The sequence below is a fragment of the Miscanthus floridulus genome, chromosome 8 (genome assembly GCF_019320115.1).
Source record: "Miscanthus floridulus cultivar M001 chromosome 8, ASM1932011v1, whole genome shotgun sequence".
In the NCBI taxonomy this organism is placed as follows: Eukaryota; Viridiplantae; Streptophyta; class Magnoliopsida; order Poales; family Poaceae; genus Miscanthus; species Miscanthus floridulus.
In genome coordinates this window covers 100,602,852-100,622,862 of record NC_089587.1, presented here as the reverse complement: position 1 = coordinate 100,622,862, position 20,011 = coordinate 100,602,852, and the positions used below count along the sequence as shown (strand labels likewise).

The window sequence follows — 20,011 nt, the reverse complement described above, 5'->3', positions numbered from 1 at the left end:
GTTCAACACTCTCGCACCAAGCATATAGATATCCGCCATCACTTTCTAAGAGATCATGTAGCTAAAAATGATATATCACTAGAAGGTGTAAGATCCGAAGATCAATTAGCGGATATCTTCACTAAACCGCTAGATGAAGCTACATTTTGTAGATTGCGGAATGAGCTCAATGTACTTGATTTTAGTAACTTCACAAAAAATTGAGCTTGTGTTGTCCCTTGCATTCATTGTAATATACAACATGTTTAATTTGTGGAAATGCATATAGGGCTTGTCTAACATGGTTAAGATAACCGCCGAAAAGCGTGTGAAGAAGCTTAACCTTGGATCAAACTTGACAAGCAACTAGATTTGCTTACAAGCATTACATATGCATGATTAGTGTTTTGTCGTTTTGTTCCATTTGCCCTCTTGTTGCTTATTTTCTTAAAAAGAATTATAGCCTAAGGCAAAATACTTTGAAAAATATGAGGGTTTGAGAGAGGTCACTCACATCAGTCCCAATTGGTGTTTATTTGGATCTTATTTAAGTTGGGACTTGATTGGGAACAGGCAGCGCGAAGGAAGTTTGAAGATTTGCTGGAAAAGGTGCACCGGACGCTACACCGGACGCTGCTGACCAGCATCCGGTCAGTTCACAGGAGGTGAACTGCTGTTGAAGGAGTGACCGGACGCTGCGTCTGTGCGTCCGGTCAGAAAGAGTTCAGCGTCCGGTCAATTGGAGGAAGATCAAATTGTACTGACCGGACCCTACCTGCGTCCGGTCATGGACCACCGGACGCATCCGGTCCCGATTCCAAAGGATTTGGACCTCTCTGGAATCGACCGGACGCTGGGTGGTAGCGTCCGGTCGCTACCACCGGAGCGTCCGGTCAGTGGATCTCGCGCGACTTCAAGTCTCTTTTCCCGTTTCCTTTTCTGTCGCGTTTTGGGGGCTATTTATCCAAACCTTGTTTTTCTTCTTCCTTGATCTAAGCCCGAACCGCAGCCATGCCCTAGCCCACGCGCCACCAAGCCACGCCGCCACTGCCTCGCCGAGCCATCGCACGGTTGCGCCGCCACCTCCTCGTGCCTCACCTCGCGCCCGTGCCTCCGTGCCTCTACCCAGCCACGCCGCAGCCTCCCCGTGCCCTGCAGCCAAGCCTAGCGCCCCGGCCTAGCGCGCCACCAAGCCTCGCGGATCGTCCCACGCGCCACCAAGCCTGCTCAGCTCCTCGCCGGCCTCCTCGCGCCCAAGCTCGTCGTTCCATCGGTGCCAAAGCTGTAAATCTTCACCAAGTGCTCTTGCCCTATCCTCTCATTGTTTGGTAAGGCGAGTTCTGCGTTTCAACCTTGATCTCCAATTATGATCTAGATAAATTCTAAACGCACTGAATTCCCATTGCATTCAGGGCATTTGACCTAACCCTAGCCCGGTTCCGAGGATCCCCCACGTGATATCTTATCTCTTCTCGGATCGCTGTTCGTCAGGTAGAAAGCCACTTGATTCAATTTCGCATCTACATTGCTTTCTCTATTAGGGTTTCGCATCTATTAGATATATGGTATTTATTTGTATATCCATCTATTCTATCATGCAGCGAGTCGGTTCCGTTGTGTTTCGTCTGGCAGTTGGCAGTTAACTCGGAGCCAAGCTCGCGAGTAAGGATCGAGGCCAAGCCTCGAAAGCGATAGTTTGACAGTTGATCTTCATCAGCGTCAGTTCACCATCTTGTCAGTTCAGATGGCTCGCACCAAGAATGTTGGTGGTGGCCCAGGTGATGATGATAGGAGGCCCCCGCCTCGCCAGCCAGCCGGATCTAAAGGCAAGTCAACCAAGCAGGTAACATCCAAGAAGCGGAAGTACCCCAACGCAGAGACAGCTAGAGCAGCAGCTGTTGCAGAGGCCGCAGAGCGTGCCGAGAGAGGTGGCACCCGCAGCGGAGTTGTCATTGCAGATCAGCCAGTTTCACCTGCAAGTCAGAGCTGCAATTGAGGAGGTTGAGCGTCGTCACGGTAGTCCAGCTGGGACTGCCACGCTTGCAGGACGATGGGTTGCCATTGAGGAGGGTCCGTCAGCACAGCAGCAGCCTCCACCAGTAGAGCCTCAGCCAGCCCAGGAGACTCAGGAGAGTCAAGAGACCGAGCCAACACCTCAGCTACGCCGCTCGAGTCGTACCAGTGCTGCAGTTCCACCGAGGCCAGCTACACAGCGCAGGGGTTCATGCCCTCCGCCCAGACCACAGGGTCCGCCTCCAGTGGTTCACCTCGACTTGAGGGCCGCTACAGCCAGGCAGGTTCAGCAGCTGTGGTTTGTTGAGTTTGAGGTCTGGTTTCCTTCGAGGAGGGATGAGAGAGCAGCTGAGGGGTTCTACACGCCACTGCAGGAGGATTTCTACAATGCATATCTAAACAGTGGGGCAGTGTTCAGATCATAGAGGGTCTATCCGATAGAGTCCATTGTGGCAGCAGCCGGAGAGGGCATTCGGCAATACTTGTCATATTTGCCAGGACTGTCAGATCTGATTGGATGGACAGGGATATATGTACCTTCTTGGGTTCGTCAGTTTTATGCCTCGCTCTACATCGATCCTCATCACAGATTCATTCACTTTGCCTTCAACGGCAAAGACTATAGAGTGATGAGTAGCAGGGCCAGAGAGATACTGAGACTACAGGAGCAGCCTGTAAGGATGCATGAGGTTTGCTATGGACATCAGGAGCCTCCTAGGCATCCTCATGGAGGGTTGGTGCCCCCTACAGACTTAGTGCGCCATTGCTTCAAGGAGCTGTTTGGTGAGGGGTCGAGCAGGAACCCCAGTGACTTGACTCCTATAGCGAGGATACTAGAGGCCATCATCAGGAGGACATTGCTTCCCAGGTTGGGATACAGGGAGGGCCTGACTCGCTTACAGCTCTGGCTTCTCAATGCCATTATGCAGATGACAGTGTTTGACATCTGGGACCTCCTTCTTTCAGAGATGGAGGATACTATAGCTGAGGGATTCAAGGGTCGCAGGCAGCTTCCCTATGCTCACTGGATCACGTTTCTCATCCGCAGAGTTGTGATTGATAAGCCCCCTGGCATGATGGATGAGTATACAGGTGCCACTACGGAGTTCCCAGCTTACAACCTGTCACAGAGGATCAGACACGCCACTCCTCCAGCACCCAGACAGCCTAGCCGTCGTCCCGACGTGCCAGAGTCCGCAGCTCAGCAGGACGAGATCATTAGAGGGATTGCAGCCACTGAGGAGGCGGAGCTAGAGGCACAGCAGGAGGTGAGTGAGTACAGTGACAGCTCCGACGACGACTACCAGCCTATACCTCAGATGCCTCCACGTAGACACGATGCAGAGGCAGGTAGCTCCAGTTCTGCTCCACCTGCTCCACAGACAGACCCCGCTCTCATCGCTATTCTTGAGCGGATGCAGCAGGATCAGACACGACAGGCACAGGAGACAGCTACGAACTTCGCACAGTTTCAGGCTCGTCAGAACGAGTTTCAGCGGCAGCAGCAGCTCCTTCAGCACCAGCAGTTACTTATGCAGCAGCAGCTCATGGGATTCATGCAGCATGTAGTGACAGCCATTGGGATCCCACTGCCACAGACTTCGCCCCAGCTTGCACAGCCTCCTACCACTTCGACGACTCCAGCAGTACAGCCTATCGGGCTTCAGAGTCAGGGACAGCCTCCAGCTCAGTTTCCGTCACCTCCTGTATAGGTGTCCCAGTGGTTAGTTTCACCTAGTGTAGCCCCGCAGTTCACTCCTTATCACACGGGTTTCTCACCAGAGCAGACGTCCTCACTATTCGTGCCTGAGTCATCAGTCTTCAGGAGTCTTGGAGCATCTTTCAGTGAGTTGACCGGCATGCCTACCCCGCCTCACATGCATACTGCCGATCCATCTTCAGCAGCTCCAGCTATCATGACTACTCAGAGGCTCCCCTCATCTGTCGCCTCGTCAGATCCTACGACAGACATACTTGCAGCTTCACAGGCAGCACCAGCTCAGATCTAGACCGCTTCAGCGACACTTCCTGCTTCAGAGGGTCAGTCAGTTTAGAGCTCAGGGTCAGATGATGATGGCGCCCAGTTCCATCTTGCTCCACGTACTTCAGCGCCCGACTCGTCCGCTGCAGCCCTGCCGTCTGACCCCTAGGTTTTGGTGTTTGACGCCAAAGGGGGAGAGGGTTTGAGTATGTAGACTTAGGGGGAGCGAGTTTCAGGGGGAGCTAGTTATCTAGTATTAGCTTATTATATACTTTTGGAGTTTTATTTGTGTGATACACTATTACTTATGCATTTGTGTGTTTACTTTCATGCATACTCTTATTTATATGTGATAGTGCTATCTACGTGGTTGTGATATTTGACATGTGTGACTTCTACTTTGCTTTATCTCTATGTCATATCACTTGTGGAATGCTCATTTGCTTTTGCTTCCGCGTTTACACTTTGAAGCAAATGAGCTTTGTTATGGGTACTCATGCTCAATTCATATCCTTTGAGTACATTGTTTTGGCTTGGGTCATATAAGCTTGACTAACTCTTTTGTTCTTATTGACAAAAGCTTATATGAACCAAGCCCGTCAAAAACCTCACTCCATAACATACTCAAGGTGGTATTGTCATCAATCACCAAAAAGGGGGAGATTGAAAGCATCTAGGCCCCTAGTTGGATTTCGGTGATTAATGTCAATACAAGATTACTATGACTAACGTGTGTTTTGTAGAGACAATTAAGTTAGGTCATGGTAATAGAGATCGATTGGGCAATCAAGGTTGTCATGCCCCTACGATGGAAATCGTTTCGGTTTTCAAAGGATGGACGACAAGGTTAAGGATAACTAGTTCTAATGTCGATTGAAGTTGGAGAGACACTTAGAGTAGTTTAGGACTTTGTTTTTCCTTTGGCCGTACTATGAAGGGGGGTATGAACGGGTAGCTTGACCTAGTTGAGTCTAGTGAGTTAGGTGTGGTGCACACTTGTTAAAACTAGCTCTAGGTAGCTCCTATGAATGCCTAAGATCTTTTGGAGCAAACTTCATTCACATATGTTCGGAAGTTGAAAGTGAATGGAGGGTCAAATACTGACCGGACGCTGGCTCCAGTGCGACCGGACGCTGGCCGCAGGGTCCGGTCAGTTCATTTGACCGTGAAGAGCAAGTCTAGTGTGACCGGACGCTGGGAGGTCATGTGACCGGACACTGAGGGCCAGCGTCCGGTCGACTCCAGTAAGGGTCCAGACTTGGGAAAGAGTGACCGGACGCGTCCGGTCAGTGTGACCGGACCCTGAGTATCCAGCGTCTGGTCATTTACAGTAAGCATCCAAGAGCGACCGGATGCGTCCGGTCGGTACTGACCGGACCTTGACAGCGTCCGATCATCACTTGAATGCTGGTTCGCGGGTTGAACTGACCAGAGCGTCTGGTCATCACGACCGGAGCGTCCGGTCATCCCGCAGAAGCTCATAACGGTTCGTTTTTCAGGCTGGCTTATAAATAGAAGCTCCACTCGTGAGTGGAGCATCTTTTGCTCATTCCAACAGCTGAGAAACACGTTTGTGAGTGCCAAGAAGAGCAAGGTCCTAGTGAGGTGTTTGTGATTCGAGAATCCAAGAGAGTAGCCTCACTAGCAAATCAAGAGTAGCAAAGTGTGCATCCATCTTCTCATTAGGCTTCGCGTGGTCAAGTGAGAGTTCGTGTTTGTTACTCTTGGTGATCGCCATCACCTAGACGGTTTGGTGGTGATTGGGAGTTTGGTGTTCACCCGGCGGAGCTTGTGGGTGACCCAACTCAAGTTGTGAGCGGTTTTGGGTGATTCGCCGCGACGGAGTGTCGAAGAATCAACCCGTAGAGAGCACTTGATCCTTGCGCGAATCAAGGGGGAGCTACACCCTTGCGCGGGTGCTCCAACGAGGACTAGTGGGGAGTGGCGACTCTCCGATACCTTGGCAAAACATCGCCGCGTTCCTTTCTCTCTCTATTTACTTTGAGCACTTACTTTGAGCATTTACTTTGAGCAATTCAATACTTGTTTTTATTCCCATAAGAATTGCTTGCTAGAGTAAGTTTGGAACTTAGGTTGAGAGGTTGTTATGCATTAATTTGAGATAAACACTTTTCTAGGCACAAGGGGTTAATTGGGCTATCCGTAGGATTTGATTATTGCAAGAAAATTTAGAATTAGCCCAATTCACCCCCCCCTCTTGGGCATCTTGATCCTTTCATGTTCACATAAGCTGGTCAATAAGGTGGCCCATGTGATGGCTCAGTCGAGTGAGCTCTATGATAATATGGCCTATTGACATTATATTTGTTTACATCTATGATATTGTGTACTCTAAAAAGTTGTGAGTTAATGAACAAAGACAATCTTATTAACTAAAAAACATCGTAGCCTAGATCTTGAAATCCTTCTTTATCCTCTCTAATCCACTAATAAATAACCTAAAAATGGATCTAGTAATAAATAACCTCAAAATCAGTTGCAGTTGACAATAGAGTGGATGAAGGTTAGCGGATTAGCATTGAGGAGGACGATAGAAATAATCAGCCAAAGAAGATGGCGATGTTCATATCAAAGAGAAAAAGAAAGGGCCATTTCAATTAATTAGAGCAACTTCAATGTTAAACCTTAGTTCTATGTCCCGACGTCTACATCCGCATGGAGTTTCGACATCAGTATGAAAAGTGGTTTTTGTAGACAGAGCTCCTCGTAGAAAGAGCAACTGTTTTATCAAGTGCTGTTCTATTAATGGTTTCTGCGGCTAATAAGCCGACTGAAACTGATTTGTTGTAAGAGGAAAACATTGTACCATCGCTGATAAGTTCAAGCGAACATGGGTGAAAGATATTGTTGAAGAACACATAATGTGGCCAAAGCAGGTAAGCCTGGGCAAAATACCCGATACCCATTACCCATACCCGAATTACCCAAACCTGGACCCGAATTACCCGAACCCGAGGTACCCGATCTCAAATTCGGATAGCGATTTTGATTACCCGAAATTAGTTTGGGTAATTCGGGTAATATCTCCCGGTACCCAAACTACCCAAACATTTGTCTTTGTCTTTGTATTTATTATGTGCTGTTAGTTGAACACTTGAACTTATCACTTTATTAGAATATAATTCTCTCTGTTTGAACAAGTGACCGTAATACATTATTCTCTATAAAATGCTATTGAAATTCTATATAAATTGCTGCTAAAATTATATATAAATCGCTACTGAATATTTGTGTAGTTTGCTGTTTTTTTTGTAAATTCGGGTATGTCGGGAATACCCGAACCCAAACCTAAATTATCAGGTACCCAAAATTACAGGTATTATTTTTTAGGACTAATATCGAGTAGCAGGTTTGGTTACTTGAATTTTGAATTACCCATATTACCTGACCCAAAAAAATCAGGTAACCCAAACACCCAGGCCTAAAAGCAGGGTTGGATCATGTGTTTTCTTCATATCATGAGCAAGTGCAAAATGTTAGGTTGATCTCCACCGAGTCGGCCCAACGGCTGACTCAGGCCTTGATCCCGCGCCCTAATCAGGGGGCGCCCAACATCACATATGGCTGGTGAGCCCCCGTCGGACAGCGCTATATAAAGGAGGTGGAGGCCAGGGCTCGCGACACAAGGTTCACCGACACCATCACAACCCCACCTACAACCCTAATTTAACTAGAGAGGGTGCGCTGTAAGCGACGAGAAGCTTCATCGCCGCCCCTGCACCAACCCCGACGTCCACACCGTCGCCGGACGCCACTGCCACCCTTCACCGACACTTCGCGCCACCATCACCGTCGCCATGGCTTCCTCCTCTGCCAAGCCCACTGATGGTCTGTAACACCTCCCCTTTCTCATCCTTTCTTCTCCCTCTCTTTCTCTGGTACATGTTCTAGGTTGCTTTATCCCAAATGCAAGTTAAATCACCCACTAGATCTACTCCTAGTGATCCTAAGAGTCTAACAACGGTATCAAAGCTAGCCTAGTGTGTAGATCTAGTATGGGTAGTCTAAGTTTAAGCATTTAGAAGGAGATGAATCGAATCGAACGAATCAAGTCAGGTTAAACCCTAACCCTATGGAAGAAAATGGAGAAAGGGGGCTCGCTAAGTCTCCTCCGCCTCTGTAACCACCTCCATCGCGCAGGAAGTAGACCACGCTGTCACTTCGCTAGCGCGTGGGAAGGGAGCTGTCGGAAGGCGCGGCCTCACCACCGTGTGGATCTTCCCGAGACCGGCTTAGGGCACCATCACAAGGCCACTCGACGGCAGCACGCTCACCCTCGGCTGAACACGTGCGCCGACGAGGGGGCCTGCGGTGGCGCTGCCATCTTTCATTCGGCACCACCGGTGGCCATGACCATTCGCTCTCTTACTTGGCTACGGTGTGGAGAGAGAAGGGGAAGAAGCAAATGACAGGGTTCGGGGAGGAGGCTGGCCATGACGGGTTTTGTTCTGCCGAGCAGCATGGGCGACCGTCAGATCGGATCCGACGGCTGGCGGTGGCCGGGCCAATTTAGGCCTAGGCGGGATGGAGAAATCCCAGCCTAGGCCTAGGTTGCAGCCTAGGCACGGGGGAGCGCGCCACGCGCGGCTAGGCCACGGGCTTTTTTGCTGCTCAGCCGCGTGCTATGTTACTGCTAGCCATATGAACAGTAGCACTTAAGAATTAATTTTATTCGTTTTAGAAGCAATTTTGATGTTTTTTGTCTAGTTTTCAGTCTCTACTCAAATTTAAACCAACGGGATAATTTGTTTACAGAGTAGATGAGTACGCTGAGATGCTTCTGATCAAGAATTATTATTTTTCAAGCTTTTTTATGTTTCTGTTGAAATGAATATGTTAATCCTCTAATTAAATATAAACCAAAGGAAAATATTTTAATTAGAGCGGTAGTCCTATTTGTCTAAGTTAAATTATGATATTATTATTTTTCTTACCAACATTGATGATAACAATATTATAAGTTTATTCATGAGTTTTCCATGCATTAATACTATTTCTGCCCAACGGTGATGTAGAATTAATGTAGAAGAATGTTGTATTTATGATATTGCTATTTTCTGACCAAAGTTGGTGATAGCAACATTATAATTCTTATTAATGAGTTTTATGCATTAGTTCTATTTCTACCCAACGGTGATGTAGAGTTAATATAGAAGCACATTGTATGTTTTAATTTTGACCAACGTTAAATTAAGGCATGCAATTATTATGTCAAATTTTTCTCACTTTCTTCGATGTTGTTTTTAGGATATAACCCAATGATGTTTATCTCGTCCATTCCGCCTCTCAATGGAAGCAACTATAATGTATGGCGAGAGAAGCTTGAGATAACACTTGCGATGTCCGACAATGATCTAGCGCTTATCTCTCTATGTCCCACTGAGCCTGAGGACCTGGTGAGGGCAAAAAATGAGACTGATGTAGCTTTCGCTACTCGGCAGCGTGGCCATGCATTAGTGAGAATGAAGTATGACCTTGATCATGCGAAGTGGGATAGTTCAAACCGCAAGTGTTTGATGGTGATTAAGGGCTCCATTGAGGATCCAATAAGGAGATAAATCCCATAATGTACCACCGCCACTGAGTATCTAAAGAAGGTAGAGAGTCAGTTTATTGGCTCTTCAAAGGCTTATGCAAGCACTCTTATTAAGAAGTTAGTCAGTGAGAAATACACTGGTGGAGGGATTAGAGAGCACATACTGAAAATGAGCAGCACGGCATCCAAGCTCAAGCCAATGGACATGGGGCTCAAGAATGAGTTCCGAATTCATTTGATTTTTGTTTCTTTGCCCAAAGAGTATGAAACCTTTGTCGTTAATTACAACCTACAGCCCGATAAGTGGGACATTGAGAAGTTCATTGCCATGTATGTGCAAGAAGAGGAGAGGCTTAAGAGCTCACATGGTGACTCCGTCAACCATGTGAAGGAAAATAAAAAGAACTTTAACAACAAGAACGCTAAACCACAAGGGAAATCTCAGTGGGACAATAGCTCCTCCTCTAAGCCATAAGGAAAGGCCCCACAGAATGATCACCATCAGAAATTCAACCATGTTCAAGTAGAAAAGGATATCTGCAAATGGTGCAAGAAGAAGGGACACTACCAAAAAGATTGTCCAGAGTTCCTAAAGCACTGATGAGAAAAAGGTGAGGACATAATTACTTTTGTAGACGAGTCCTTGTATTTAAGTTATGCAAAATCTACTTGTTGGATTGATTCAGATATAACTATTCATGTTGCAAATTCATTATAGGAATTCCATACGAGGAGGACCCTGCAAAGAGGAGAAAGACACATTAAGGTAGCAAATGGAGTCAAAGCTGAAGTTGAAGCCATTGGAGAACTCCCATTAGAGTTAAATGATGGCTTTACTTAAGCTTATAGATGTCCTTTGTGTACCCTCTTTGCATAGAAACTTAATAAGTGTTTCATATTTAGATGATGATGGATTTGATTGCCATTTTGGTAATGGCCAATGTAAGATTATGTTTAATCATAAGTGTGTTGGTCTTGCCTTCCGACAAGACGAGCTTTATTTATTATCACTTTGTGAGAATGTGAATGTTGTAAGCACTAAGAATGAGAACGCCTCCTCGTCTATGAATGCAAGAAATAAGCAGAAGAGAATTCATGATGTATCATCAAAATTATGGCACTGTCGTTTAGGCCATATTTTGAGGGGGAGAATAGAACGGTTGATTAAGAAATCAATTCTTCCACCATTAGAATTTTTAGACTTAGAACAATGTATTGATTGTATTAAAGGAAAGTATGTTAAGAAAATAACCAAATGAAGCACAGGAATTTTGGAAATAATTCACACAGATATCTGTGGTCCTTTTCCTATGAAAAGTGTGGATGGTTATGATTCATTTATAACATTCACAGATGATTATTCTCGTTATGGCTATAATTATCCAATTAAGGAAAGATCAGAGGCATTGGATAAATTTAAGATATTTAAGGCTGAAGTAGAAAATTAGCACAATTTAAAGATTAAGATAGTAAGATCTGACCGTGGGGGGGGGGGGTACTACAGTCGACATACCCCATATGGCCAAGTTCCTGAACCTTTTACAAAGTTCTTATAGGAAAATGGCATAGTTGCCTAGTACTCCACACCGGGTGAGCCTCAGTAGAATGTAGTAGCTAAAAGATGCAGCCATACCTTAATGGATATGGTGAGAAGTATGATAAGCTACTACACTTTACTGATAAGTTTGTGGATAGAGGCGTTAAAAACCACCATTCATATTCTCAATTGAATACCAAGCAAGTCGGTGCCCAAAACACCATATGAGTTGTGGACAGGAAGGGGACCCTCACTTAACCACTTACGTGTGTGGGGCTATCTAGCTGAGGCTAAAGTATTTAACCCAAACATTAGGAAGTTAGACTCCAAGATAGTTAGTTGCCATTTCATTGGCTATCCAGATAAGTCAAAAGATTATCATTTCTACTATCATGACAGACATACGAAATTTGTAGAAACAAGATATGTTGTGTTCTTGGAGGATGAGATGGTCAGGGGGAGCATGGTAGTGTGAGAAATTAACCTTGAGAAGAAGCGGGTATACATGCCCACTCCAATGGTTTAGGAGCCATTTTTCTCGCTACCTATAGCTGCTGCACCAACAGTGCCGGACACTGTAGTGACGGGACCTGTTGTTAATTCTCATATGGCAACAATAAATGAACATGAGGAACCTGTCCTTCTGGATCATGTAGAGCCCGTTGTCGTACATGAGGAAGAGCAACAACAGCCCCACATGGAACAAGTGCCAACTAATGAGGGCCCCAGAAGGTCAAGAGCTAGAAATCAGCCATTTCTAATGATTACAAAGTCTATGCTGAAGAATTCCAAATGGAGGGTGAAGAAGAATTTCAAATGGAGGGTGATCCCACCTCATTTGAAGAAGCCATGAGAAGTGCTCACTCATCGAAGTGGCTTGAAGCCATGCATGATGAAATGAGATCAATGAGCACCAACGGTGTTTGGGACTTAGAAAAAATTCCTAAAGGAGCCAAGACAGTAGGCTGTAAATGGGTCTACAAAACTAAATATGACTCCAAAGGGAATGTGGAAAGATTTAAAGCATGACTTGTGATGAAAGGCTTCACGCAAAGAGAAGGAATAGATTACAATGAGACATTTTCTCTAGTCTCATGTAAGGATTTTTTTATAATCATAATGGCGTTAGTGGCATATTATGATTTAGAATTACATCAGATGGATGTAAAGATGACTTTCCTTAATGGGGATTTGGATGAAAATGTTTATATGGCACAACCAAAAGGTTTTATCATAAAAGGAAAAGAACGTATGGGATGCCACCTGGAGAAATCTATTTATGGATTAAAACAAGCCTCTAGACAGTGGTATTTAAAGTTTGATGGAATAATAAGGAAGTTTGGGTTTAACGAGAATGTAGAGGACAATTGTATTTATACAAAGTTCAAGAATAGAAATTTTATGTTCCTAATCCTGTATGTGGATGACATCTTACTCACTAGTAGTAATGTTAATCTACTACTAGAGTTTAAGAAGTTCTTGTCCTCAAATTTTGATATGAAAGATCTCGGTGAAGCTTCGTTTGTTTTAGGAATAGAGATTCACCGAGATAAAAGAAAAGGCGTTTTAGGATTATTGCAAAAGGCATACTTAGAAAAGGTTCTAAAGAAATACAGTATGCATGCGTGTAAGCCCTTACCTGCTTCCGTAGTCAAGGGCGATAGTTTTGGGGAATTCCAATGTCCCACGAACCAATATGAGATTGATCGAATGAAAGCAGTTCCATATGCTTCGGCTGTTGGAAGCTTACAGTATGCTCAAGTATGTACATGTCCTAACTTAGCTTTTGTTACCGACATACTTGGCAGATATCAAAGTAATCCAGGAATAGAACTATCAGTGAGAGAAGTGACTGTCGGTGCAGAAAGTGACCAACAAGTAAATATTTGTAGTTTTGCCGCACGTTGTGATCGGAGGTGGCCTAGCACTCAATGACACAGGGTTTATACTAGTTCAGGCAATGTGCCCTACGTCTAGTTTGAGTCGGTCGGTGACTTTATTCCTGAGCCTAGGTGCTCGAAGTTTGTAGTGGGGTTACAAATGAGAAGGAGAAAGATGGGGTGCGCGAGTGGTCTGGTCGGCTCCGGTCGGAAGGGCCGAGTGCGACAGAAGCTCCTCTATGAGCTAAGTGTTCAAGCGTGTGCTTGAGGTCCGAACCTAGTGGTTCTGTGGTTGTGAGCTAGTAAACTTGATCGATCTAGATTAGCTTGTATGAACTTGAATCAACTGAGTCTCTTGGGAGAGAGCGTGTCCCCTTTTATAGATGAAGGGGATGGCCTTACAAGTGAGAGGGAGAGAGTATGTATGCTTCTAAGTCTTGTTGCCCATGTCGATGGGTACAGGATGATGGTAGGCGCCCACAACACTATTGGATGTTAGATGCATGTGGGAGGTTACGTCGTCTTTGTTCAGGTATGGTAGATGTCGGTACCTACAAATACTATTGATGTCTAGAGGCATGTGAGGAGTTTTACCATGTTCGCTCAGTACGGTAAATCTTGGCGCCCACAACACTGTCGATACCTAGGGGCATGTGTGGGGCCTTACCATATGGGAGTTTAATTAGTGCCTACAACACTGTTTGTGTTGGGGTGGTTGTAGAGTACTGTTCCTACAGGCGTACAGGGTATGGTCCCTGGTATCGTGGTTTGACTTGAGCGCCTTGCCTTACTTTCTCCGTTCGTTCCCTAGTCCTTTCCGGGTGGGCATCCCCGGTCGGTTGGTCCCAGTCGGCTCTGGTTGTGCTAGTCGGAGAAGAGCAGTGAGCAGGGTCTTTGCATACCCCGGTCGAAGACATGGGGTCAGAGTCAGAGGTAGTGCTTTGCTAGGCCTCCTAGTCGGAGAGACCGTCCGAAGGCGGCTGGAGACCGAAGTGAGCGCTCAGGTTGGAGAGGTGGGTCGGAGTCGACTAGCGGGCGCTGTTCCTCCTTGGCCAAACCTTCTGATCGGTGAATTGATCGCCCTTTTGGCCTATTGTTTAGACTCTTGGGCCGGCCCATGAGTTGTGCGCTATCTGCTTGGGCTGAGCCTTTGTGAGGAAGTTGGTCCACGAGGGACCCCAGGTTTATGAACCTAATAGGATCCCCTGAGCCCCTAGGCGATTCAGGCAGAATCGTCTGAGGATTTTTGCCTCGATGGTGGGTGCGCACGAGTGCACCCGTGGGTGTAGCCCCTGAGCCCCTAGGCGGTTCAGGTAGAACTGTCTAGGGGGATTTTCTGTGTTGCTAGCGAGGGATGTTTTTGTTCCATCGGTGGGTGCACGTGAGCGCACCCACGGGTTTAGCCCCCGGGCGGTTTGGGCAGAACTGTCTGGGGGTGTTTGTTTAGCGAGCGTGTGTGCATGTTCTTCAGTCGAGATGGAGTTTTGTTTAACCAAGGCGTCGTTGTGCAGCCGAGGTGGTTTAGTTGTTTTAGGGATCGAGTGAGACAGAGCTCATGGATCCTAGCGTCGATGCGCACCATGGGATCGGGTGAGGTAGTTAGTCTTTTAGGGATCGAACGAGACAAAGCTTGCGGACCCTAGCGTCGGTGCGCGCCATGGGATCGGGCAAGTCAGAGTCATAGATCCTGGCCTCAGTGTGGCCTGTGCAACTAAGGTAGTTAGCTAGTTAGTTTGGGATCGGGCGAGCTGGAGCTCGTGGATCCTGATGGGGTGAGTTCAGGGTCGCGGACCTAGGTGGTTTTGGAGCGCAGTCGGAGCGTAGCTGGATGGGGCAAGATTGGGGTCGCAGACCTAGGTGTTTGGTGTGTAGTCGGAGTGTAGCTAGATGAGGCGAGATCAGGGTCATAGACCCAGGTGTTTGGAGTGCAGTCAGAGCGTAGCCGGATGGGGTGAGATCGGGGTTGCAGACCTAGGTGTTTGGAGCATAGTCAGAGCATAGCCGGATGGGGCGAGATTGGGGTCGTAGACCTAGATGTTTTGGAGCGCAGTCGGAGCATAGCCGGATGGGGCGAGTTCGGGGTCATAGACCTAGGTGTTTTGTATCTTAAGCCCTTGAGCCCTGTTGGGCTTTAGTAGGGGTCAGTGTGAGTTGTGTGCATTACCCCATCCTCGGTTCCACACAACTGGAGGGGCTAAGTTTTGTCGCTTGTCCTGATCGCTCGGGCTCGAGTGTGCACTCAGTGAGTTCGCTAACAGGTATGATCGAGTGGAATCCGGGTCTATTGTTCATGACGAGGTCGGCATAGCCCTCTTGTCAGATTCCACTACTCCTTTACCTACAATCCAGCAGATGCCTAGGTCATTCTGAAGACCAACCCGGGTGGCCTAACGGCCTCCCCTTGATGGAGATTCTATGGGCTTGGCAAGAGGTTTAGGATTGAATGAGAAGGTTGAGATGACCCTATCTGCCAGACTAGGCATGGGCCACATGGGGCTCATCTATGTTTTTCTCCCCTGGCTCTGTTGTTGCTCATGTCGAATGAGGCAACTACCGCTTCGTGACGCAACACAGAGTGTTGTGATGCATTTTGTTGCACGTGCGATGCTTAGTTCTCAAGCCCTCAGGCGGTTTAGGGCCTGAATCATCTAGGAGGCATGGGCATATGGAATGAATGCACATATGGATGTATGAAATGTTTATAAAGAAATAGAGGGGGTTGGTAGTGTTACCTCGATGACTCGAGTGATGAGGTTCAGAGAGCTCTAGTCATAAATGTCCAACCAGGACCCATGCTCGTCGGTCGTGATGGAGTCAGCATGGCCTATATGGGGCATCCCTTCGCTTCCTACCTATCTGTCGGTGTGTTTTTCTGAGCCATTCAATCGACTTAGGAAGCCCTATGGTTTCAACCAGCGGAGATCCTGCTTTGGGGTTTTTCCAAGTCCTACCTGGGGATGTGGAGAGCTGCCTACATGTGGTGATGCTTTGGTTCTCGTGCCTAGTTGTGCAATAGTGGTGGGCCATACCCAAGCCACATCTTGCCTCACCAGGTGGCGTTCCGTCTGACCAGGCGTTGTTCTGTCGGTCAGCATTTGTTCCATCGGTCAGGGTGTGTCCCATTATTTCCCATCCGCATTGAATGGGGAAGGGAGAGAGTTTTTTGCTCTAATGTTTTGCCCCTCTTCGGCTGCCATGTTTCTTCCTTAAATAGGGGGAGGGAGAGGGCTCTCCATCATAGTCTTTTGCCTATTCTCCAACTATCATCTTTCCTCCTTCTTCTTCCACACCGAGAGTGTTTGTATGTTGTGGCGGATTCTTTCATGAATCTGGAACACGATGTTGAGCTAGAGGCTGCCTGGGGCGGTGCTGGATTTATCTATGAAGCCTTCTTTGGGATGGAGCCATGTGTGGACTTTCTTTAGTGGATCTTCACCGGGCGAGTCTTGTCAGAAGGGAAGTTGCTCAGGATTGTGCTGGTGGAGGGTACCATGCCTGTAGCTGCTCAGGTTGGCCAGTTTATAAAGTTTGATGAGATCTCTTCCAGCCATGGAGGCCATACCTTGGTAGCAACATTCCTACCCGGGAGCTACCTCGACTGCATGAGAAGGTCAGGAGCTCCATGTTCTTCTACTGAGCATCTATGAGTGCAGTGCCCTTGAGGTACCCATTGCGCTCACCGAAGTTGAGGGAGCGAAGCCGGGCGGGTCCCTTAAGGTACCCGTTGCGCTCGTCGAAGTCAAGGGAGCGAAACCAGGTGGGGCCACAGCGGCGGTGGTTATGTTCGGCGGCGTGTGCCGCGATTTCTCCTTTGGCATTCAGGCGATGTCGTCGAGCAGCCACAGTAATATTTAGAGTAGTAATAGAAAATGTAATAGTTGAGTTCGTGGGTGAGTCCCCATGTGAATAGTTTTTTATATCAATGAATACATCAGTACTGTTTTTTGATAGAATCACTATCCATTCCTTGTTTTTATCCTAGCATATCTTTTGTCTTTTGTCCTTTTTTCATACCTGCCCATTAGTTCTGTAGGCTACAGCTTTTTTAAGAGCCCAGGCATGGCCCGTGGGGCTCGGCTGCTCATAACCGTAGGTCATGGCAGGGTGCATTTGGTTAGGAGTAAGAACAAAGTTACGTAGGACAATCAAAGGAATGGAATGTGCTTACATTTAGGGACAAAGTTTTATCATGTGATAGTAAAAAAGAGAGGTAATATTCAGTATTGTACCCTTGTGGAGCCCCTGAGCGACCCGAGCTAAAAATGTTTGGGCTGGGGTGCTTTTGCAGGAGCAAGTGTTGACTAAAAAGCGGTAAGACCAATTTTTAGGGGAAAAAGCGACATAGTTGTTCAATGTTCCAAGTGTTGGTGAGGAGGTTGACGTTGTTGTCCTCCAGTCAGTAGGTGCCCAATCAGATTACTTCAGTCACCGTATAGGGCCCTTCCCATGGTGGAGAGAGTTTGTGTTTTTCCTTCGTTGATTGGGTCCTTCAGAGTACGCGATCACTGACTTTGAGTATCCTTCCTCTAATCTTCCTTTTGTGGTACTTGCGGAGGGGTTGTTGGTAGCAAGCGGAGCAGATGATGGTTGTCTCATGGGCCTCTTTGAGCAGGTCGACTGCGTCTTGTTGGTAGCGATCGTTGGTCTTGGTCGCTTGGCTTGATCAGGTTGATCGAGCAGGTGGATTTGGTTGGTGAAGCATTGCTGCATGCACCTTTGGTAGGTGGCACCAATGTTATTCAAGCCGAATGGCATGGTTACATAGTAGTATGAACCATACGGGGTGATGAACAAGGTTGTGAGCTGATTAGACTCTTTCATCGCGATCTGGTGATAGCCCGAGTAGGCATCTAGAAAGGAGAGGATCTTGCAACCCAAGATGGAGTCGACTATCTGGTCTATGCACGATAGGGAAAAGTGATCCTTTGGACACGCTTTGTTGAGGCCAGTGTAATCAACGCACATTCTCCACTTCCTGGTCTTCTTTTTAACAAGAATAGGATTGGCAAGCCAGTCAGAGTGGAATACCTCTCTAATGAATCCAGCAGCTAGGAGTTTAGCGATCTCTTTGCCTATGGCCCTACGCCTCTCATCGTTGAAGCAATGCATGCACTGCTTAGCGGGCTTTGAGCCCAGGACAAGGCATAGTGCATGCTCAGTGACCTCCCACAGTATGCCTGGCATGTCGGAAGGCTAGCATGCGAAGACATCGTGATTGTCGCATAGGAAGTCAATGAGCTCGCATTCCTATTTGGCCAAGAGCTGGGTCCCGATCTGAACTGTCTTGGTTGGGTTGATGGGGTCGATTCCCACCACCTTGGTTTCCTTAAGCAAACAGAAGGCCACCGAGGAGGTTGGTTTGTTGTAGTCTGGGATTGCTGGGGCCAATGATTCCCTAAGCCACGGGAGCTCGAATGAGTTGATGACCATAGTGGCGAGCTTGTAGTGCTCGTAGTCACACGTGAAGGCGTGCGAAAAGGCACTGCTCACGGTGATGATGCCACTCGGTCTCGGCATCTTCAGCTTGAGGTAGGTGTAGTTGGGGATTTCCATGAATTTTGTGTAGCATGGCCACCCCAAGATGGCGTGGTAGGACCCTGCAAAGTCCACCACCTCAAAGGTGAGGACCTCCAAGCAGAAGTTGGCCCTATTGCCGAATGTGATGGGTAGGTCAATCTACCTGAGTGGGTATGCCTGTGCTCCTGAGATTACCTCATGGAAGGGAGAGCCACCAGGCAGAGCTCCGATCAGGGGATGCACATGGCGTCGAGGGTGTCAATGTAGAGGATGTTGAGGCCACTACCTCCGTCCATCAGCACCTTGGTGAGGTGCTTCTTGTAGATGATGGGGTCAACGACAAGCGGGTAGCATCTCGGTCTCGCGATGTGGGAGGGATGGTCCCTTTGATCAAAGGTGATAAGAGATTCTGACTAGCTAAGGAAGGAGGGGATGGCTGTCTCAGTGGCCCATGCCTCTCTATAGCGAACCTTGTGCTGGCGCTTGGACCAGATGGCATCAGATCCACCGAAGATCATGATGCATTCATTAGCGTCAGGGAAACCATCCCTGTCCTTGCCCGTCATGCCTCCTTTCTTGGTTGCCACCTCTTTGTTGTTCCCTTCTTTTGGCCCACTAGCCTATCGTAGGAAACATTTGAGGAGCTCACACTCTTTGTAGAGGTGTTTGATGGGGTAGGAGTGGTTGGTGCATGGACTATCCATGAGTTTGTTGAAGTGGTCAGGCAGTCCCTGTTGGGGCTGCTCGGCCATGCGCTCAGCCACAGTGACCAACGCGGTGTTGTCCGACTGGCACCGATCTTTTTTGTTTTTCTCACCCCTCTATGTGTAGGGGCCCTCATCTTGGTCCATGCACTTGGCCTTGCCTTTGTCCTGGCCTCTGTTGAAGACCGCTCGGACTACTTCCTCACCGGAGGGATGGTTAGTGGCGACGTCGAGCAGGTCGCGGGTGGTACGGGGCTTCAGGCATCCAAGCTTGTGGATTAGGGACTCGTAGGTCATCCCAAAGAGGAATGCGCTGATGATGTCCATGTCGATGACATCAAGGAGGGAGTTGCATCATTGGGAGAACCTATGGATGTAGTCCCGTAGGGACTTGCCAGGCTCCTGCCGGCAACTCTTGAGGTCCTAGGAGTTCCTAGGGCGGACATACGTCCCCTGGAAATTTCTAACAAAGACCCTCTTGAGGTCCACCCAGTTGTAGATGCTGTCATGGGGGAGGAATTCAAGCCATGCCTGAACATGTTCCCCCACAAAGATGGGGAGATACTGAATGATGAAATAGTCATCATCCACCCCTCCGGCTCGGTAGGCGAGCCAGAAATCTTTGAGCCAAATACCGAGGTTTGTCTCCCTAGTGTACTAGGTGATGTTGGTGGGTGGTCGGAAGCGCTATGGGAACGGTGCTCTCCACATACACTGGTCAAAGGCCCATGGCCCTAGACCCTCAGGGCAAGGACTCCGGTCGTCCGATCGGCGACCGTGTCTGGGGTGTGGTTCACTGCTCCCCTCGATGGTTTGACCGGGATCCCTGTTGCCTGCTCTTGC

General features: G+C 47.8%; 1 protein-coding gene across 1 annotated transcript; it reads right to left on the bottom strand.

Moving 5' to 3' along the window:
* Positions 1-18,194: 18,194 nt before the first annotated feature.
* On the bottom strand, positions 18,195-19,030 carry LOC136469644 (uncharacterized). The gene is made up of 3 exons (XM_066467756.1): positions 18,935-19,030; positions 18,708-18,778; positions 18,195-18,594 (listed from the first exon to the last, which is right to left on the bottom strand). Exons 1-3 carry the CDS (start codon positions 19,028-19,030, stop codon positions 18,195-18,197), a joined length of 567 nt encoding a protein of 188 aa, XP_066323853.1.
* Between the last annotated feature and the right edge of the window lie 981 nt (positions 19,031-20,011).